The 23725-nt window shown below is 41.2% G+C and overlaps 2 protein-coding genes across 2 annotated transcripts; both read left to right on the top strand.

The window, feature by feature from the left end:
• The first annotated feature begins 3298 nt into the window (after positions 1–3298).
• LOC131681035 (uncharacterized) lies at positions 3299–4310 on the top strand. The gene is made up of 3 exons (XM_058961740.1): positions 3299–3504; positions 3852–4019; positions 4176–4310. Exons 1-3 carry the CDS (start codon positions 3430–3432, stop codon positions 4308–4310), a joined length of 378 nt encoding a protein of 125 aa, XP_058817723.1. The 5' UTR covers positions 3299–3429.
• Positions 4311–12423: 8113 nt separating this feature from the next.
• LOC131685588 (charged multivesicular body protein 2a) lies at positions 12424–13645 on the top strand. The gene is made up of 2 exons (XM_058969430.1): positions 12424–13124; positions 13192–13645. Exons 1-2 carry the CDS (start codon positions 12573–12575, stop codon positions 13348–13350), a joined length of 711 nt encoding a protein of 236 aa, XP_058825413.1. The 5' UTR covers positions 12424–12572; the 3' UTR covers positions 13351–13645.
• Positions 13646–23725: the final 10080 nt, after the last annotated feature.

Genomic DNA, 23725 nt, shown 5'->3' on the forward strand with positions numbered 1-23725 from the left:
CATTTTTTTTTCAATTTGAAGCAAATTTGTTATACATTCTTAGAGTGATCTACCCCTAGTTTTTAACCGACAATAGCATCAGGTCACTTGAACCATATCCATGTTCAAGATTACTATACAAGAGCTTTGGACCATAATAGTATTATTGAACATTCTATTGTAAGCATGAACATTATAAGTGGGATGCTCGGTATAACAATACGCATAGTTATTTTGACCTCGAACTGTTTGTTATAACTAAACTAGGAGAATGGAATATTTTACCATGCATTATGCATAATAGTAAAATTGAACACTCTGTTGGAGGAATGACCATTATGAGTGAAATGCTTGGCATAACAATAAGCATAGTCATCTTGACCAAGGCTTGTTTGAAATAACTACAACATTGGGATTTTAAATTTTTTTGCTTAATATCGTTGTTTTGAAAATGACGCGCCAATATAATTAGATAAATGGTAAAGATGTATTTGAGCCAGTTTCAGCTAATCTAGCTTTTGGAAATTTCTCGCGGGTCTCTTAGTTTATTGACGACATACAAATTTTATTAAAAATAATCGTTTCAGCAACCAAATATTAGTCTTCTATTTCTGCTTTTACGCTTAGCTAAAAGAAACAAAAATTTTGATATTAAGACGTTGTTATTAATTGAAATAAAAGTATTTACTCACATAGTGTAATATTATGTATTTAGCGAAGCAAACACTTAGTCCTACAATCCATTGAAGAATATTATCTTGTATTTCCTTGGACTCAGAAGCCGATTCTTAGTGTACATACCTTGGTACAGACCATTTGTAATGCTAGTGCTAAGCTCATATTTAGCCACTAAATATCTTTCCTGATTGGAACTCGGCTTATGAGGCCATCGACTTACCGTAATATCACAGAGATCTTATTGCAATCGTAAAAAAAAATTAAAAGTGCACCAAAAAGCACGCTTGTATTTTGTGTACACAATTTTTCACTGCAATGGCCGCGTCATGTTGGAATACAATCTGAATCTGAACGCAAACCGTGACTAGTTTTATGGTTGTTAGTAGTACAACTCATTTTCAGCTGAAAATCACTATACGCAAAAGGTATTTACAACAGATCTCACGTCCATATAAACGGTGTATATAGTTAATTCAATCTTTTCATTCATATAGTAACTATAAATTTAGTGTTCACGACTTCTTACTATATTGTGCAGAGAACAATCAAACGAAAAGGAGTTATAACAATGACACTGGCGATTTTAAAGACGTTTACCATGTACATATTTTCATTTTAACTTTTATTTTACTAGTGATCCTGACTATTCCATTGTCAGTCTTTTGATGATAGATATTGTTGGAGTGAGCATGTTCAAATTGTCATAAATAACAATAGCATAGTTAAGCGGCAATCGATTTTAGTAGTATTTATTACGATACAGAAGTGTAGTCTTACCAATAGACCTTTCTCGTCAAAAAATTTTATATGCAGAACAGCTTCCGTTTTCATCGCTGGATCGATTCTGAATACTGTCACGTTAATTTGGTGTCTCTAACTATTGAAAAAATCAAAAATTCTTTGAACTGCCCACTTTACTCTGTATTCCCCTGTCCTATTTTACCTCGATTCTCCATACTTTTACACCATTTGGATGAATTTCGAGTGGGGAATATGAAATAAAGTTACGGCGGGTAGCTTTTAACAAAGTTCCAGTAGCCTACCGCTCGCCGGCATCTATTTTAATCTGGCTATTCGCCATTTTGTTTACTGGGTATGAACTCCAACAGTTCATTCCAATTTGTCAAAAACATTGTTTTGACGTAGATGAACCCCAAAACAGTGTTGCAGAATATACCGATTCATCGATATTTAAACCGATTTTTAATTTCAATACCAATAAAGTTACTAAAAATACCGATTTCTTTTTTCTTACCAAAAAATAACGATTTTCATATAATACGAACAATTAATATTACGTATGGGCCTTTTTAGAAAATGTCTTCACATTTCCACATCAATTCATCCGGAAATTGATTCAGCAATCTGCCAGGTTACTATCAAAATTTCAAATGAAGCTCAACAACCGATTCTGAAATCGATTGAGCTCGGTAGGTTTGATTGCATAACATTAGAATGATCTATTATTTAAAACCAATAATTTGCAGGTAACTTTTGGTTAGCATACATCTTCACACCGATAAATACCTATTTTTTATTTAGAACTATACCGATATTAGATTTGTTCCAGTACCAGTAGAAAGTGGAAGTACTCCGGAGCAAACAGAGAGAAAATCGTTCCTATGTTCTCTTCTCTTTTTTCTTCTTCCGTTAGCAAGCTGGAGTAAAAAGCAAGTATTTTTTGCTTCTGTTTGCTCCGGAGCAACTTGTGTTTACTATAGAACAAACTTATTATACAAAACCATCTGACAACACTGCTTTAAAGTGAAAAGTGCTCTTCAAACATCGATGACATCTTTTTTGTTTTTTTCCTGTTTTCTCCTAGGATAGGATCCGCCAGCTGGCTTCTTCTTACATTTTACTAATCCCTGTTGAAAACGACATACCCCCACTCGACCAATGTTGCCAAAATAGTTGTTTTGTTTCGGTCGTATATTTGTTCTGATTAAAATATTCTATATTATGTACCAATTTCATGCTTCTGGAAAAATCAAAGATTTAGTCTTTATATCCGCATTTAAACGATCATTACGTTTTTTTCCATCGGAATACAGCAAAACAAAATAATATATATTCGTTGTTGGACATTACGAAAAATATCCTCATGCCTCTTCATTTTTGTAAGTTGCGACTTCCGGGATAACTTTCTCCCTGTTTGCTCAGTACTTCCAATTTACTCGGTACTGGAACAAAGACAATTTTTACATAAAGTTCAAAATATTTTCATACTTACGCTACACAGCCTGTTGATTTCGAAAAGAGGCATTTCCGCATTATTCCGCACACAGAACAGAATCCACGATAACCGCGCTACCGGATCTCTCGGGAACTTCAGTTCTGGATAATATGTTTGATTTCGTCTGCCAAATAATGCCTGCACTTCATAATTACAGACGGATGTTATAGAAAGAAAGCGGTATCTCGAGAAAACAAAAAAATCAACACAGTTAACAATCGTCGTTTTATGTTTGATATCACAATATGACAACACTTCCAAGCAGCCCTTTAGTACTTTTAGTTTCCAAGCCGAAGGTTTGCCTATGTCACTTTCGTCCAATCACGAGCTGGTTCAGAATTGGTTCAAAAACAGAGGACAGAGCTGGCGGATCCTATCCTAGGTTTTCTCTACCTATCTGTTATGTTTTTCATCCTGCCAAGGAATCCAAAAACATCAGCTGTCTCCCGTTTCCCGAGAGTTCGCCGACCAGTTTTGCTTTCAAACTGAAGAAAAAACTACAGTTTAACTTCACCAGGCACAATCATCAGAATGAGATGCAGGAAAATATTTTCATTTTACCGTTCAGTATGAGAAACATTTTACAAGTGATAATCGTGTATGCCCAAAAGGTATTTGTGCGGATCTGCGAATCCGGTTTTTGTGGATTAATTCAACCAAGGGCTATGATGTAGCAGCGGTGGAGAGTAAGTCCAATCATACGGCTTCATCCCACCCCGGCAGCAGATGAGCGCTGGCGAATGTTCTCAGCCACCTGGAGGAGGAGGTTCAGCGCGGAAGAAATGTTACCAGACATCGCCGATCTGGTGTTTGGACTTTTTTTGATAATTTCATAGAGATTGGGTGTGCAGATGGGCGGTTGGAGTTCTGGGAGGGAACGACTGGTAACTTTAAGGTAAATTGTATGGAGTCACTTGTTTTTTTTTTATTACAACTTTTGACGGACGTTTCATTGCAGGGTATATATGAAGCCGAAAACATCCACAACAATGGAGTAACTAACATAAAGCTCGCCGGTGACAAAGTGATAGTCCCACGGTTGAGTGGACGAATCGATTCTCTGAGACTAGAAACGTACACGCAAGGTTGTCAGATCGATTGGGGTTTACGTCTGCATATGGGCGAAGTAAGTCCTATGTTTCAAGCAATTTTTTAAGCTCACGTAGGGCGCAGAACAGACAGATTTTATTTGTTATTCTAAAATACTGTATATTCTAAGTCATTTAATTTTCAGTCTGCAATAAGTATGTCATCAAGTGCCTTAATTCTTATTCTTTTTTAGCCCACGTACGCACCGGTTCGGCAGGAAGCATTAGTTTATTTCAGCAATCCGTCCACAGCTTTGCCAGCTCAACATAACGCATCCGAGGAGGAGCTTCGATGTATTCTGGAGTTTCACCAGCAGGGTTACCAGTGACATGTTTGGAAGTGGCGGGCGGTACAGTCATGACTGGCAGCCAGGGCCACACTGTTAAAGTGTTCTGATTCGATAGCCACCTATTGCAGTTCACCCTAAACAGCCATTGCGGTCCTATCACATGTATTTTCATATTTTCAGTGGCAGGCCGAGATGGGCGCATCTTGTCGCCAGGATGGTGTGCTATGTGTGTGGGGCTTGAACTAGAACAGCTCCTACAAGACAATGGTTACGAGAGTGTTCAGCAGGCTCTTGGTAAGGGAGTGTAAAATTTTTATAGTGTCGATTGTTGATAACAGGGCCATTTAATAGCGCCGCAATTAAATATAGAAAGTTACTAAATACATTTTGATAATAAACAAGACTTCTATTTACATTGCTTTTAATCAGTTAATTTATGTTAGAACTTGCTTTTCCTCTTCTATTTTCCCATTACCGCCTCCAGTGACCGCGTGGATGCAATCGGTCACGGTAGAATCCTTAATTTTTCCTTTTCGCCTGCTACCATTCCTTGACCTTTCGTGCAGCTTTTTGTGTCCCATCAAATGACTACGTTCAACGAATCTTTTTCCACACTATTCACAGCCATGGGGTCGTACGCCAACATGCCTGCGATTATGCTGGGTCAAATGTGCTCTTCGAAAAAACTCCTGCCCGCAGAGGTCACATTTGTACGGGCGTTCGTTTGTATGGATTTGCATGTGCCGAGTCATGTGAGAATATTTTTTAAACCCGCCACCAGACTTCACATCTGAATTCTCGATCTTTGCTGTGGATAAGTTTGTGCTGCGTAAGTTCTTTAGATTCAAGAAACTTTCTACCACAGATGTCGCAACTAAATATTTGATCCGCAAGATTCATATCGATGTGAACACGCTGGTGACGTTTCAAACTGCTGCTTTCTACGTAGCCTTTGCCACAGATATCACACTTATACGGACGCTCGCCAGTATGCATGCGCATGTGGCGAGTGAGTTCAGCACTAGTTATGAATTATTTGCCACAAATATCGCACTTGTGCGATCTCTTACCTGCATGGATAAGTCTGTGTCGCGTGAGACTACTGTTTTCGGTAAACTTCCTACTGCAGATATCGCAAATGTAAGCCTGATCTTTATGGGTAAGCAGGTGCTGATCCAATTGCTCAGAAGTGAAAAATTCTCTGCCACATATCCAACAACGGTGCCGTCGTTCGCCGGTGTGTATCCGTTTGTGCCGGCTTAGATTTATACCCTTGGTGTATGCTTTACCGCAAATGTCACAGGAGTACGGTCGCGTGCCGGCATGTACGCGCTTGTAAACTGCCAGCTGTCTCTTCTTGTGGAATGATTGGTCACACATCCCGCACTCATAGGTTTTATCGATGGTTGTTTGCAGTACGGTGGCATGTGTGAAATTGTCACCTGGACTTGTTGACTGTGTTGTCTGTCTAGAATGAAAATAGGGAAAAGTGCATTCGATATTAATTTTTTTTAAAAAAAGCATTCTTATATATTAAAATCTCCGAAAAATGGGTTATGATCTCAAAAAATCTAACTTATTTTCGAAGCATATGAATTCAATGAAGCAGAATAAGCATATCATAACAACTTACCGTTCACCTATCTCCACCTTACCGTCCTATCACATGTATTTTCATAGACCTGTGGCAGGGCGAGATGGGCGCATCTAGTTGCCATTGCCAGGATGGTGTGCTATGTGTGTGGGACACATTTAGGTTCACTAGTCGTATGGGACGACAATACTGGAGATGTAGCTCGGGAAGTCAGGCTTGACTGTTCCAATTCACAACTAAGTCCGAAGATTATGCTACCTGCCAGTGGTTCGGTAATTTGTGACTACGGAAATCAAATGTGAATCGTTCGTAATATCCATTACATGATCAAATGCGCTGATGGGTTAGGCTTTGGATTCGGCTATATTCCATCGTCATTGAAGATTGAAGCTAGATCATAGAATCATGTTAATTTGACAGACTGCAAGTGTTATTAGTAGCACAAACAGCTAGCAGCCCAGCTAGTATTGTTCTTTCTGCTTGCAACCAACCTGGTTATATGTCAACGCTAAATTCGCTGTTACAGTTGTATGCTCGCTATACTGTCCCATTTGTTATGGGAATCGCTAATAACATGGGACAGTTATGCTTAGAGCACCAGATTCTAAAAGCGACCAATTTTGGCCAATCACTGGAGACAAAATCACGCGTAACAATTAATAATAAATTAAATTATTGCTGAGTAATTTTTGTTGTACATGAATAAAACATATCTATTTTCTCGTTACCTATGGCTAAATAACCATTAGAAAGGTTATGAGTTTATGTTGTCGCATTTTATAATCATTTATACTACTTTCAAGCGATCGATTTTCAAGATACGACTCGCACTTTAACCACCCCTTCACCGCGCCATCAAAATATAAATAAGTCATACTCCTAATGAACTAATATTTATTAAAACTTTTACTAAATAAAAACATAGACCTGATAGTTCGTTTGCAAAAAACACCGAAGCACAGTGAGTTGGTGTTAAAACTCTATCTTTGATCCTAGTGCTGCAGGATTTTGCCAACATTTATACTATTTTCATTCAAAAAAAGTATCACGTGTACACTATGTATATGGACTTCCAAATTTGGTAATTGTTACGAATCACACTCGGCCTGGCATTGGGTACAAGATAATAACTGCTTGATCTCCCACGAGCATAGTCCTGCCGGAGTGTTTGCCTTGCCCGATACCGGGGCAGCCTGTCCTCTTGTGAATCGGAACCGCTGAACATTCCGATGAGGGTATGTCCAACGGTATTACCGACGGAGCCGATCGCTACACTACCAGCAGTAGCTGCGATTTGAGCAATTAATCCAGATGCCTGGTGGGGAGCTACCATTGGTGCAGCGACAGCCGAGTGTGACGCAGGCTGGACCATCGGCTAACTCGATTCCGGCGAGGTGGAGCGGCTGCAATTGGTGCGGACCTATGAAGCGATGTATATAATTTCAAGGACATTTGCACCGCAATTCAGCAAAAAAAACAAAAGTTAAATTGAACGCAACAAATAAAATCGCTTTCTTCAACGAATCGTGGACAAGAAAAATCCAAATGCCAAATTTAACGGAACATTGCCTAATGACGTCAAATAAAAATGAAAGCCTAGCGAGCTTGTTAATACAAGATATTCGCATTTAAAAGCGAACCAAATCAAGTTTCTCATACTGTGGTCGAATACAAAAAATTCCAATTCTATGTAAACAAGCTCTGCGAACTGTCAAAAAAGTGAGGTTAAACATTTTCATCCAATGTTCATACAGGGAGAGGTTCATTTTAGTTTGTTTACATTGCTAATGAATTTTGTACTGCGATTCACTACTTCATTTACCGCGTTGCCAAGAACTTAAGTGAAAATATTCAAAGCAGTGCTGCCCAAACGCACATTTTAAGTTCCACCATTCTTGCTGAGGTGAAAAAAATATTCAACATTCTTGCATATTTCAAATTTTAAAAAATCATTAAAAAATCATGATAGCTCCTAAACATTTCATTTTTACGGAAATGTTCTTATAAATGTGTAATCTTTCGATTAAAAATAAGAAAAACAGGTGTTAGGTCGGACGAGAAAGGTCTATTTCATGGTCGTTGCTGTTATATTTGCAAATAGTTAAAACAACCACGACAGTCAGGTCACAGATACCATAGGATTATTCTCCGTGTACTTAAAATATTTGTTACTATTACTGTTTTTTCAGTTCCAGGAGAAACTGCCCTAATAGAAAATCACAATACCCATTTACCCTACAAACAATCATAAAACAATAAATATTATAGTTATCACAATCAATTTTACTGTTCAGCAAAAAACTGATACAATAAATTCACATTAAATTTTACTGCTTTTGAGAAAATAGTAGGTATGGAGGAAAATCGATTTTTTTATGTTGAGATACATAACCACCTCCCTTTTTTACTGTAAATTATTTATATATAGATTTATAGAATTTACTGTTAATTATTGTAACTGTACTGTCACAGTGAAAATCATGGTTTTGTTATTGTGCATTTCTATTCGTGTGCTTACAGGGCTGTTCGCAACACAGATGTCACTAATGTCACTGTTCTGCACAAGTCAGTTGCTGAAGATAGTGGAAAGTGCACAAACCGTAGTGTTTTAAGCTATTGAATTAATTTAAGAATTAAATTTTTCGCGCAATGCCATTGTTTTAGCAGAAACACACGGTGAAATCCGTGAGCAATCTGCCAAAATCGTCGTCGTAGCGGTGCATTTAGATGACAACTGCTTTCTCCAAACATTGCTGCCCCATTTTTCTTCTTAAAAATTAACACCATCGTTTTCTTCATACTCATTTAGTCTCGATATCAACACAAATGATTATAAAAAGAAATTGTTGATCCTAGTTCTATTTTTGTTTCATTCTAAAACCGTTCATTTGCAACAGTAACATTCTTTCGTAACTTTCATAACCTTCATCCCAAGGGTAAAAATCTTGGAGAACTTTCCTTCGTGTCGTGCAAAGTCGGGAATAATCTTCCGTGAGTTTGATTTTCACACGCGATCTACGTTTCGGTTTCAATCACAACAACAGATATGAAATAACAACAACAATCATCACTACCCCGCTCACTGCATGTATCTCGCCAATCGCTAACACTAATCAGACGGAACACTCGCAATTGAAATCACAGAGCTCCGAATCCGACCCGACTACCGATAATGTAAATATCGATACTAAGCGCTCATTCACGATTTGCTACCAGAATGTCCGCGGAATTACGTACGAAGACTCTAGAGATCTTTAACTACGATATCCTCAATGCTGAACTGACCGATGAGTATGAAATATATTGATGCGATCGAAATTGCTCTACCAGCCGTGCTCTTCGTGAAGGTGGTGTATTGATAGGCATCAAAAAGGGAAATCGAAGCAATATAGTGACCGTCGATGGAGCCGCCCGTCTAGAACAAGCAGCAGCCTTCAGCTCGTATATATTACGGGGCAGTGTTTCTCGTTGTATGCGCGGTTTACCTACCACCGAATTCTGATCTCGCTTTATATGAACAGCATGCTGTCTGTGTCAATCGACTGTACGATCAAATTGGTACCAATGATAGGGTGGTGGTTTTAGGTGACTATAATTTACCTAAGCTACGTTGGAGTTTCGATGACGAAGTTGGATGTTCTATTCCAATAAATGCCTCTTTGGAACATGAAATTTTGCTAGTCGAAACCATGATCGCTTCTGGCCTACAACAAGTGAACTATTTGACGAACGAGAATGGCAGGTTGCTTGATTCATTGTTTGTTAGTAACACTGGCGGATGCGAGGTATTGGAGCCTCCCTTACCGTAAATGAAATTAGATCGTCACCAAAATCCGTTTGTGTTGAAAGTTGTTGCTGTGTTTCCCGTGTCTATGAATGACGATGTTGATTTATTCTACGATTTCAATCAATGCGATTATGATGAATTAAACACTGAAATTTCACGAATTAATTGAGTTGAGAAATTAACTCTGGGTACTCTGGATGAATCTGTGAATAGATTTTATCACGAACTGGAATCAATATTTCAACAACTTGTGCCTAGGAGGAAACGCACGCGCCGCCCGGGTAACAAACGACCTTGGTGGAATGCTGAGTTACGAAATCTTCGAAATCGTCTCAGGAAGGCTCGAAAACGATTTTTTAGAACAAGAGGCGAAACCGACAAAACATCCGTACGGGAATTAGAACGCCAATTCGAGCTCGTGAATGCAACATACTTTCGCTCATATGTTTCCCGAATTGAATGTAGCATGAAGGACAACCCAAAGCAGTTTTGGTCTTACCTGCGGAACAAAACGTGCTCCGATGGAATCCCGGAATGCGTCAACTATCGAGACATGACATCAACGTCAGCAGAGGAGTCAGCAAATCTATTCTCGTCATTCTTTCAAAACGTGCTAATTAATAACTCACCAACTTTGTCTGAATCGTACTTTGTAGTTTGCCTATGTTCACTCTGAATTTGCCTGCAACATCATTCACCGAACACCAGGTACATATTAATCTTCGGGGGATGGACAGTTCCAAGGGTTCATCAAGAATTGCTCTTCATCTTTAGCGCTACCAGCATCTCTATTATTCAATCGCTCTCTTACTGGAAATGTTTTCCCCACTAAGTGGAAGGAAGCTATGATAACTCCAATCCACAAAACAGGCAACGTACATGATGTCACCAATTATAAAGGAATTTCAATCTTAAGCTGCCTCCCTAAAATGTTCGAGAGTATATTGTTAGATGTTATCTACCCCGCGTTCAAACACATCATCACTTTGGACCAGCATGGTTTTGTAAAAATGCGCTCGACAACTACTAATCTGATGTCGTCGCTGATTGATAAATTGGAAAAACGACAGCAGATCGATGCGGTGTACATCGACTTCTCGAAAGATTTCGACCGTGTTCCTCATCAGCTTGCTGTGGAAAAGCTAATGTGGACTGGACTGCCGGACTGGCTGACTAATTGTATTTCCTCGTACCTTGCGAACCGTAGCGCCTCGGTGCGACTTGAAACTATACTCTCGGATCCTATCCACATTTCATCGGGCATTCCTCAAGGGAGTCATCTCGGACCTCTTCTATTTGTGCTCTTTGTGAACGACCTCTGCAGTGAATTATCGTCTTCTAAAGTCATGAATGCTGATGATCTGAAAATTTACCGTGTAATAACAACTATGGTAGGCTGTTGTGCATTGCAAATGGACGTCGATAGGATCATTGACTGGAGCAACAGAAACGGAACGAGTGTGAATATTCAAAAATGCAGCACAATCACTTTTACACGAGTACATACTCCAATTAAGTTCGAATACTCAATGTGTTTTGCTCCCGTAGAACGAGTCGTATCCGTCAAGAATCTTGGTATCATTCTCTTCCGTTATAGCTAAAGCCTACGCTGTACTTGGACTCATCAAACGGAACATTCGTGATTTTAATTATGTGTATTGTCTAAAAACACTATACATTACACTGGTACGCAGTATTCTAGAATATGGCGTTACTATTTGGGCTCCGTATCACACCATACACTTTAATCGTATCGAACGGGTACAGAAGACCTTTATCAGGTTTGCACTTCGTCGATTACCCTGGTAAAATCGTTTCCAGCCTCCTCCATATGAAGATCGTTGTATCCTCATCAATCTTCCTACGCTGCGAAACAGACGGATCTTTCTGCAACGACTATTCATTTTCGACCATCCGACCGACAACATAGGCTCTCCTGCGCTTCTAGCAAAACTCGACCTCAACGTTCCGGGAAGATCTTTCCGAGGAATTGGGTCATTAAATGAGAGAAAAAAATCTTTTTTTGTTACATACATCGATAAAGCTGATTTCCGTGATTACAACAATGCTTTTTCCAACTCAAGAAACGTGAAAATAATACTAAAATAAAGAAATATGTTGACAGTCTGGATTTGACACTATCAGAAGCATTTGACATATCGAATTTCACGACAAATGATGTCCTGTCAGAAAAAATTAATGCATGTTATCTAGGTTTTCCCGCAGGGTTATTTTTATTTGACATAAACACCATACAATGCATATAGTTTTTTTTCATTTTGGGTGTTGTCTTGATAGGCCAGATGTAAACAACCGCCGTTTTCCTATGTATGGTTGCCAAGTTTACATAAATTTTTTTTTAAAAAACAAAAAATCGTTTTTACGTATTACAAAGATTTTTTTTTGAAATAATGTTATATTATGTATAATGGACCTAAAATTTATCGAATGGAACGTAAAACCATATATAGCTTAATGACCCAATTTACCTAATTTTGAGTATACCCCAAACAACTCAAAAATATCTTACTGCACGGAAGACCTCGACTGAGTCGAATCTCGTTTTGTTTTTGACAACACTAATAAGTGCGAAAGCGATGCACAGCTCAAAAGTACCTAAATTTAAGTTAAAAGAACTTATTCTGTAGGTTATTTTACGGTTGCGTGTAAGGTAAAAGAACCTATTCTGGAGGTTGTTTTATTTTACCGTGTAGATTCTTACTGGTTTTTTCAGCGTGTACTAATGGAAAGGCCTATTGCAATCCTTCCCACTTGTCAAAAGAAAGCTGTTTATCTTGTTTTCATTGATGAGTCAGAATCGAAATAGAAAAACAAACCCAGCGAGTCACCGAAGTTAAGCATTTAATTTTATAGATTTTTATCACTCTAACGGGCAAATCGGATCATCTCCGGCGACAAAATGGACTGGCTGTTCGGTAAGAAAATGTCCCCGGACGAGATGATGCGGAAGAATCAACGTGCCCTGAATAAGGCGATGCGAGATTTGGATCGGGAGAAAATGAAGATGGAACAGCAGGAGAAAAAAATCATCGCCGACATTAAAAAGCTCGCCAAGGAAAATCAAATGGATGCCGTCAAAATAATGGCCAAGGATCTGGTTCGGACGCGACGCTACGTCCGGAAGTTTATGCTGATGAAGGCCAACATCCAGGCGGTTTCGCTGAAGATCCAAACGCTGAAATCTCAGAACGCAATGGGTGAGGCAATGAAGGGCGTTACAAAGGCGATGACCAACATGAATCGACAGCTAAATCTGCCGCAAATTCAAAAGATTTTGCACGAGTTCGAGAAGCAATCGGAAATTATGGATATGAAGGAGGAAATGATAAACGACGCCATGGATGATGCGATGGAGGACGAAGGCGACGAAGAGGAAACCGATGCCATCGTGTCTCAGGTTCTAGACGAATTAGGTCTGCAGCTAAACGATCAGCTATCCGGTTTACCACAGGTAAGTGAAAAAGGTTGAAAATGGTAATCGTGTGTTGAACCTGTTTTTTTTCTTTTAAATTTCACAGGCGTCCGGCTCGCTTGCAGTGTCTGCAGGTATGAAGGCTCCCCAAGCAGCAGCTGTAGGTACGGGAGGAGCAGTGAGTGGTCCTGGAGGAGCTAATTCACCAGTGTCAGATGCGGATGCCGATTTACAGGCCCGCTTGGATAATCTGCGAAGAGAGTAGTCGTACTGGTGGCGAAATGGCCGTAATTTCCGTTTGTCACCTCATCATTTTCACTTGCTGGTCACGCTTCAGAAGATTTCTAAAGTTAGTGGACGGATAGCGTGTGTTATGCCGTTGATTTTATTTAGTGATCAGGGCGAATAAAAGCCTCACATTGCGATTGCACTGCAGAATGCATATGAAGATTATAATCAAACATTTATTCTTTTATTTTATGCTTGTGTGTATGATAAAACATCTGGAATGTCTTGAACGTATGTAAATTTAAATAAAGACTAATATGTTGCCTTCAGGATATGTTGAATTTTTCAGTAGAAAAAACAATTCGTAATTACGAACCTAAATTGTTCAGTTCTGAAGGTAAGAGGAAGTATCAGGAAGCGATAGCTAATTTAATTTTGTGCGTGGCATTTTTGTTGTGAATCACAAGGACGTTTGCCAATGTGCTAATTAATTCTGTGACTGGGACATTTGGTATTTAGAGTGAAAATAAGCACGGTAATTGTTACCAGGTGCCAAAATTGAGTTGTGTCCGAGCATCAGGAAAAGCATGATTTTTGCTCAGCTGTTTGGCGTCACCGACGTAGTTGATATTCAACCTTATTCTGCATTACGACATTACGCTTTTTTGAACGGACATGGGTCAATCAAATCAGACTCCCGTTTGATTGCCATTGAGGGTGCAAATAATTGGTTCAAAAATGCGACATGTCGTAAACAAGACTAAGGGTGATTGTTGCTCGTCTTTGAGTCGGATGTGGAAACATTTACCCGACTGAATTCTGCAACGAAGCGCATTAAACTGGTCATAAGAGCGTCCTAGACAAAATACATGACGTCGAGCGATTCAAAGGAAGAATCATTACGAATTTCCACTGATGTCATCGATGGATGGCGATGATATCAACGTAGTCGATGAAAGGAATCTTCAATTTTAGTGGGAACATCCCGGGCCCCGTGGTGGTGGAGGAACGCTATGTGGAAAGCTGAGCTGTAAGCAACCGGGCGGGTCATAGGTGGTGGATAATGCGTAGTCGCGATAGCAACTAGTTGTGATTCTCGACCCGGACCAGTAGCGGGGGCTGACTGCGGGTGTGGTAGGACGAGGTAGTTGGCCCTACACGTTCTAGGCCTAAATACCACATGCCCTAAGGCAGCCCTGACAAGGCGAGCCAGCGCCGCCTTTAAAATAAGCGCTTAGCCCCTCTCCTCCCGTGATCCTTCAGCGTTACTGCAAGGTTGGCGCAGGTCTAGCTAGCCGCCCATAAAAATAACATGCTCAGGAAGTTCAACAAGAAATTGTGGTGCTGCAGAGAAGGGGTCTATGGTGCGGGTCTTTTTCGGGAACCACACCATCTACCAAAGGCTCGGCAATACACACGAGCTGGGAACAGCTTTTATGGTGGTGGGGGAGATGCAAAAGCGTGTGATCGGATGGTGGCCGGTCAGCGACAGAATTGCACATTGTTGAGGATCAAGAGCCGGTTCTTCAACATCAGCATAATTAACGTGCATAGTCCCCACCTCGGAAGTAGCGATGACGGCAAGGACGTGAATACGATCGCTGCCCAAGACATGATGTCAAGATCGTCATCGGCGACCTTAATGCTCAGGTTGGCCAGGAGCTGGAATACAGACCGGTAATTGGAAGGTTCAGCGCCCACCAGCAGACGAACGAGAACGGCCTAAGACTAATCGATTTCACCACCTCCAAGAACATGGCCATAAGAAGCACCTTCTTCCAGCACCGTCTCCTGAACCGATACACCTGGAGATCACCGCAACAAACAGACGCAAATTTATCATGTTCTGATTGATGGACGGCACTTCTCGGACATTATCGACGTAAGGACCTATCGGGGCGCTAACATCGACTCGGACCACTATCTGGTGATGGTTAAACTGCGTCCAAAACTATCCGTAGTGAACATTGTAAGATACCGGCGCCCGCCGCGGTATAAACTGGACCGACTGAGGGAAACCAACGTCGCAACAACGTACGAGCAGCATCTTGAAGCAGCACTGCCACCGGAGGAGGAGCTCATCGATGCTCCCCTTGAGGACTGCTGGACCAGGACTAAAACAGCCATAAGCAGCACTGCGGAGAGCGTCCTGGGATACGTACAGAGGAGTCGACGGAACAGTTGGTTCGATGGCGAGTGCCAAGAGATATTGGACGAGAAGAATGCAGCACGCGCAGCGATGTCACTTCAAGCCACTCGTCAAAACATGGAGTCATATCGATGAAAGTGAAAACAGCAGACTCGTCTTTTCCAGGACAAAATGCGCCACCTGGAAGAGTCAGAGAGATAGAGCTGCTGTATCGCTCTCAAGAAACACGGGCGTTCTTCAAGAAGCTCGCAACGGCCGAAATGTGTAGAGACAAGGAAGGTGGCACATTGACGGACGAACGTGAGGTGGTCTAAAGGTGGAGGCAGTACTACAATGAACATCTGACTGGTGCGCAGGCGGACAATCGGGCGTTCGAGGAGGATGATTATGTCAGTGTCGCAGCCGACGGGGATGTACCGGCACCCACTATAAATGAGGTTAACGAGGCTATTCAACAGCTCAAGTGTTCTTCAAGGCAGCTGGTAAGATGGTCTAGGACCGGAACTCTTCAGGGTGGGTCCGGAGAAACTGACGGAAAGCATGCACCGAATAATCGAAAGAATCTGGGACAGGGAACAGCTACCGGAGGAGTGGAAGGATGGGGTCATCACTCCGATATACAAGAAAGGCGTCAAATTGAACTATGAAAACTACAGAGCGATCACAGTGACAAATGCCGCTTACAAAGTGCTATCCCAGATTCTGTTCCGGCGCCTATCACCGCTGGTAAATGGATTTGTCGGGAGTTATCAGGCCGGTTTCATCAACGGCAGATCAACAAACGATTAAATCTTTACTATACGGCAAATCCTCCAAAAATGCCGTGAATACCAGGTCCCGACACATCACCTGTTCATCCAAAGCCGCATATGACACGGTGGACCATGTGGAGCTATGAAAAATGATGGACGAGAACGGCTTCCCTGGGATTAAGGCTACGATGGATGGTGTAAGATGTGTCAAAAATTCGGGTGGCCTCTCGGGACCGTTTGAAACACGCAGGGGACTAAGACAAGGGTTGTCCTGCCTGCTGTTCAATATAGCGCTGAAAGGTGTAATGCGAAGAGTGGGGTTCAACATGCGGGGCACAATTTTCACGAGGTTCGGACAGCTCGTGTGCTTCGCTGACGACGTGGACATAATCGGTAGAAACAAGGAGACGGTAGCAGATCTGTGTACCCGACTAAAGCGCGAAGCAGCACTAGTAGGACTGAAGATAAATGCTCGGATAAATGTGTCTAAGACGAAGTACATGCTGGCTGACGGAACCGATCGCGATAGGGAAAGCTTGGGCAGTAGTATTACGATCGACGACGACGAGTTCTCATTGGTGACTGCGGACAATAACACCAGATCAGAAGGCGTATTATCTTTGGAAGTCGTGCTTACTATGGGCTCCACACACTTTGAGATCCAGGAAGCTTCACCACCGCACGAAATGCGCCATGTACAACACACTGATTAGACCGGTGGTTCTCTACGGGCACGAAACGTGGACAATGCTCGCGGAGGATCTACAAGCACTCGAGGTCTTTGAAAGAAGGGTGCTGAGAACGATCTTCGATGGTGTGCAGGATGATGGCATGTAGAGGAGAAGGATGAATCGCGAACTTGCGCGACTCTAGGGTGAGCCAAGTATCCGGAAAGTAGCTTAACCCGGCAGGTACAAGACGGAGAGGAGCGCAGCGTTCTCGGTGGCTGGACCAAGGGGAGCAGAACCTGGCGAGTATCGAGCACCTGAGAGGTTGGAGACAAGCAGAAACTGACCGAGTGACGTGGCGGAATATTGTGGAACAGATTAAATCATTTTAATATGATGTATAATCAGGAAATATAATATATATCCAACGGTTTAATCTTGGATCAAAGATAAAATTCCGTACATTTCATAGGCTATACCACAGATAACAGACATTTAGGCTCGATTTGAATCGTGTGTAAATACCCGCTACTGAAATTCCGAATAAATTAGACGTCTGAAACACGTTTGGCAAACGTTTGCAGATGGCGCAGTGATCGATACAATGCAGTTAGAGTGCGGCTGTCAAACACGTGTAGCAAACAGTTGCGCAGATGGCAATAGTGAAACACGGATTTCCAACGTTTATTAATTTGAAAGTTTACACAGGTTTTTGAAGAAATTTTGTTCTAGCCTAAACGTCTGTTATCTGTGGCTATACCGTTGATTTACTCATACATCTAAGAACTTGTGTTAGGTTGAGAATGAACTTTGGAGTTATTGCCACGTTTCATATCGTGTCGGAACCTGCTTTTCTCTTACTGGAAGTTTCGATGCAGGCTTTTGAATACCATTTACCTTGTTTCTGCTTCAATGTTTGAGTTATTGGTACTTCCATACCCGCGTCGTCTGTCAATATATTTTCGTAAGTGTGTTACTGCTCGATGATACATGGCCCCTCTTTATTGGCAACGATAGTAACAGTTCCATTTTTCTTCAAAACCGTGAATTTCATCAGCGTAGCATTGTCTTTGTAGCTTCTTTATAGCGTCTTTTTCTCGCCCCTCTTCATCTTTGCGCCAATGAGGATCCGTTCTCAAAGAAGGTAAGAGATCCTTAACCCGACTTCCAGTCATTTGCTTCAACGGATCTTTATCGGTTACCGAGTGTGGTGTAGTATTGTAGTATATATAGTAGTCTTGAATCGATTTCCTCCAATCGTAAGTGGTAGCCTTTGCAATTGGCAACACAGGCAAGATTTCTTGGTTTTGCCTTTCTACTAAGCCATTCATTTGCGAATGAAGGGCCGTTATCGCAACGGTTGGTTTCCGGATAAGTCCGCTCGCGATAAACTCCTGCTAGTGCCTGGATCGTGTTAGCAGCGTTTGTGGAGATTTCACTTCAAGCACCTTCAGGAATCGGCTGTAGTAGTCGATGAGCAGTAAGAACGTGGCACACTCTCTGGCAGAAAACAGTGACACAGTCCCTGGCATGCTCCTTCTGGCATCCTTTTGCAAATCATTGGCTCGAGTGGATGCTACCTGTCAACGGATGCACACCCAACAAACAACGGAAGCTGAACAAGCTTTTATTACGAGAGAACAAGCTGAACAAGAACTGTACTAGCCATTATCCACCTAAATTGTTTGTTGGGCAGCCAGCACCAAATTTTTTCTCGCATGTTTCGTCTCATCGCAACCACACCCGGATGACCACGGTGGGCAATCTACAATATAAAACCGTCGATCATATCATAGTTCCTTCTCGAAGGCCTGGTACCTAAATAGTTCCGGTACGATCCAAGCATAGTTTATTAGGTAGGTGTTTACGATCACTCGAAAAAATGAAAGATCTTGTTTAGCTTTTGGTTCTTTTTTAAACTCTGGATAACCGGCTACCAAGAGTATCCTGTTTCCTAAACAAAAGCAATTTGAACTCCATGTAACCGACCGTTGGAGTATTGCCTGGAAAAGCTTATCTTATCTGCGTAATAGGCCAGATCATTACTTATTGCAACAGTATTTAGACAGATTTCGCAATATTTTTCTACGATATATAATCAAATTGCTTTTGTTTAGGAAACAGGATACTCTCGGTAGCCGGTTACCAGAATTTAAAAAGAATCAAAAGCTCAACAAGATCTTTCTTTTTCGAGTGATCGTATTAGGTTTTACACCAATCGACATAACCCCATCAACTAAGACGGATGAACTTCCTTTGACAGTTCTCGGTGGTTTGTTTACATGGAAGTTACGTGAGTTCGAATGTTACAGATGAGCACCCGTTGCACTCGCACTCACACAACTGACAAAGTAAACAAAGAATTGTCAAACAAGAACTTCATTCAACTTGAGTTCATTCGTGTCGTCATCTTGTAGAACTCAATACTCGAAGACTAACTCTAGAGAAAATTTTCAATAGGACGTAACTAACATTGAGAGCCTCTCTTTGTTTACTTTCTCTTTCGTTTATTACGACGTCATTACAACACTTTGCACTAATTTTCCAGTACATATCGAAAGCCGACGGGTTTTACTAGAATATTATGCAAAGAGTAGAATAGTAAATGTTGAAATGGTCGAGTAATGAACAGAAGAGAAAGACCCCAAAGAGAATCTCTCATTGTTACTTACGTCCTATTGAAAATTTTCTCTAGAACTAAACAACTACATAATAAACTATGCTTTGCAGGTTGCATCGCTTGCTTGGATCGTATCCTAGACTTTATACCAGTCTTCCCAAATGAACAACGTACACAATGTTCGCTCTGGTTCTGTGCTCATATTAAACCCACGTGTACGAACTCAAACACGCTTTTTCGTACCAAAACATGTGTACATGTTCGCCAGCACAACCGAACCCCATGTACGTACTCGGTGTTTTCTCTTTCTCACTCTCATCATCACTAGCGTAGCCTCTTTTTGCCTTGTGCAAATCGTTCTCGTGTACGCACCCGGTGTACGTACACGGATGTTTAAACTAGAGTTTTCACATCGTTTGCTTGGGTTCGATGTTCGAGGTGAACTTGTACATCGAGACGAAGCATGTTTGAGCATGACTGCGTGCGCGAAATTTTGAACACAGGTACAAATTTGTCGATGCTCATGGGAAGACTGATACATTTATTGGGTTGAAAACTACCGAGTGATAACACGTTAGCCCGAGTAGGTAGCAAGATAATCATAGTGTGAGTTGTTTATTATTGGTGAGTTGTCGGATTTTCTTAATACATACGCTTACATTATTTATATAAAATCACTTGTAGTGTATTATCATGCAAATGGGATCGTGGTACATCGAGGATTTTAAACGAGCGTATTATGGGCTCGAGACACATGTGTGAGATTTCAAGTTAATTAGTCCAAAGTTTCGAGTGGGTTATTCCCGGCGAATTTTTAGTACATATTACATAAACTACACCCTGTTTCAGCTATCACTGCCAAAAGAGTAATTTGGTTCGGAATATCTTATTGCTACTCTCTTAAAATCGTTTTCAATGCGTATCAATAACCAACTAAGCTTGCCACAATTTGATTTTTTCACTTTTGCGCTGGCTACGAAACGGTTGTTTTTGCTCGCCTAGCTCAGATTCCCGGTCAAACCATTCGGAATTTGATTCGGAATCCTGAATGGAGTCAGTATGGATTCCAAATCAAATGCAACAACCGATTCTGAAACCGATTGAGTCGGAAACGGTTGTTGCATTTGATTTGGAATCCATAATGACTCCATTCAGAAATCCGAACCGGTTCCGGAATGAGTTTAACTGGGTTGCAGTGCGGAAAACGTGTTACATGATTTGGGTCCCTGTGTAATTTAAATGGAGCTCAGGATTTCAAATCCCGTGACGGGAAATGAGTCGTATCAAAAATGACAGTTTTCGTGAAGTGTAAACCCAACTGCGGAAACATCACGGGATTTTAAAACTCCATACAGAAATCCGGCCGGGAACAATTCACCATAAATTGTTTCCGACGGGGAAAATTGTATTTTATTAGGTTTAAAGTTCAGTGCTATTTTGATACTGTTGGCACAGAGAACAGACATCCATGATCGAACAAAAATATTTAAAAAACGTGTGTAAACATTTCTCGACAAACATATGATTACGGCCTAAAACCCAAATGTCAAAATCCACTTTGAATGGAAATTCCAGACAAACCGTTACTAGTCGAACACAGTTCACTACAGTTTATGAAAGAGAAAACTTTTCTCTTTCGTTTACTACCAACATCTGTGATTGGCGTGTAACGGTTGGTCTGGGATTTGCATTCAAAGTGGATTTTGACAGTTGGCTTTTAGGCCGTAATCATATGTTTGTCGAGATTTGAATCTCAGTGTTTGAATTAATATACGATAAACACTAGCGTCGCCACACCAACCTATCCCAACTATTCGTCAAATCCATTCCCAACCGGTTCGAAATCTTGAATGAATTCAGTATGGAATCTTACTCAAAGAAAACAACCGATTTCGACTCTATCGGTTGATGCATTTGAGCTGGAATTCATGCTTGAAGTCCGAACCCGGTTCCGGACTAGTTTGACTGGTTAGAGGAATAATCGCTGTCAAAAACATGTCAAAAAAACATGACGACAGTAGCGCACCTGGTTTGGATATCCCAACTACCTTCGAAACCGTTAGAGATTTTACACAAGTTGAATGCTGATGGTGGACGTCTGTTCTCTGTGCTGTTGGTGTTTTTTAGAAGCAGCAGAACTTTTGTTTTGACAGTTTGGAGAGATATTGGCGGAAAATTTTCTCTGATCAAATCTCGTGACCCATTTCCCGAACTGTAAACTAGCCTTTAACACAAGCGCTATGGATTTCTCCGGACTTACTTGCACCATTGGATCGGGGGTTCCTCCGCTATCGTCCTGAATATTGTGCTGCAGATTTTTTCCGAACTCGCAAGTCAAGTTTGCACCTCCGTTTTCTTTTTTTTTAAATTTACGGTCTTTGCGTACTTTTACTTGTCGAATCACTTCTAATATTTCAGTCGTGTTTCAGATCTGATGTTTCATTTGCTATTCCAATTATACTCACCACAATTCTAACGACAGCGCCAAAATTTTTGAAGCTGTTGTTGAGCACTGCTAACTTGCTGCCGTTCGCTGCGCTGGTTGAGATCCAAAGGGGGAGACAATTCTTATTCGCGTGTTCCAACCATTCCCCAGCCTACTAGATCTAACGTTTTGGGAAATTCGAAGTACACTCGATAGAAACGAACACTGAATTAAATCATCGCCTCATTATTTATCAGTTTGAACTCTACCTTGTAAGACCATGAACTTGTCTGACAGATTTGAATGTGGGTAGTGTAGGTTTTAGGTCATTTTAGATGCAAAAAACACGCGCATTTATTCGATCGTTTTTAACTGTTTAATTAAACGAAAACCTACGGGTTATGGGGAAAGAACAATGCCCAAGGCAAAAGGGATAAGGAAATGGCAGTCTTCCGAGGTCATTTTCCCGTCGGCAAACCCCGCTCAATTATAATACGAGTATCAAATTTATACCAGTATTATTATCAAACTTTCGACTACTTGTCACGAAAAAGGAACTGACGCGTATTAAGTGTATTATAAAATTTTAATTCATTGACTTTAAGACTCACCTTTTTTTACCTTATACATAGTGTCATTTACATTTGAAAACCGCGTCTCAATTGTTTGAATCTGCGACAGCATACAAGTTGGATGAATGCAGCAAAAATTTCAGCAAACCATGGTGCAAAATTTCTGCAGTGGTCATGTTGTAGCGGACTCAATTCTAATCGGAAAATGTTTCATCTGCCTAGAATGACGCACTACCCCCAGTGTGCAAATCGATGAAACCGCAGCTGGATCAATCAATCGATAAGTCTCTTGAAGACGATGCTGGCTGGATTCGCCTCGACGTTGCGCTGATAACCACGGAGTGTCTTGCTTCTGTCGCTGTCGTCGCTATTTATAACACCAATAAAAATATTTTTCACCAATTCTTATTCTATTAAAATGTGGGAAATATGCAGGAGCAAAAACGTCAAACGAAAAAAAAAGTCCGTAGGCACCGCTTACTTCGATCTCTCGGAATACAGTAATGACAGTGTTGCATATTTATTTCATTACATCATTATTCGAAAACTCCTCTTTCCTTCTTTCCAAGCAAATCAGATTTGGTAATCACTCAAATGCTGCACGCGATAAAACCTTGATCAGCATAACAGGCTTTTGATCTGTCGACGAAATATATTGCAGCTCTTGTTCCACACTTTTTCTCGTACAACTTCCCTGCCGATAACGACAATTGGGTGGCGGACGGGTTTAGGATGGCGGCAATTTGAACAACAGGACGGTTCCCGGTCCAAGAGGTAATATACTCCTCTGCGGAGGGTGTCCCGATTGCCAAGATCAATGGTGTGTTCTATTGTAGCTGCTATGCCCCACCAAGGTGGCCTATAGAACAGATCAACCAGGGGTGGCATTACGCATCTCGAAACGAAAGGTTTATTGTATGCAAGCTTGTATGAAAAAGTCGAATCGAAATGGTTCCATAATGTCGCCCCAGATGATCGACAGGCTCTCGTCCGACCTAGTGGGTCGGAAGCCGTTCGTCATAGCGGGAGATTTTAACGCTTGGACAGTGGAGTGGGGCAGCCGCTGTACAAATAGCAGGGGCCAAGCGCTACTGGAGGCGCTTGCGAAACTCGACGCAGTGCTAGTCAATGATGGTTCCACTAGCACATTCCGTAGGAATGGGGTCAAGTCATGGATTGACGTAACAGGCTAGCTATGCAGAGATGCCTTGACGAGTGCTGTTTTC

Source organism: Topomyia yanbarensis, chromosome 2 (genome assembly GCF_030247195.1).
Source record: "Topomyia yanbarensis strain Yona2022 chromosome 2, ASM3024719v1, whole genome shotgun sequence".
Classification (NCBI taxonomy): Eukaryota; Metazoa; Arthropoda; class Insecta; order Diptera; family Culicidae; genus Topomyia; species Topomyia yanbarensis.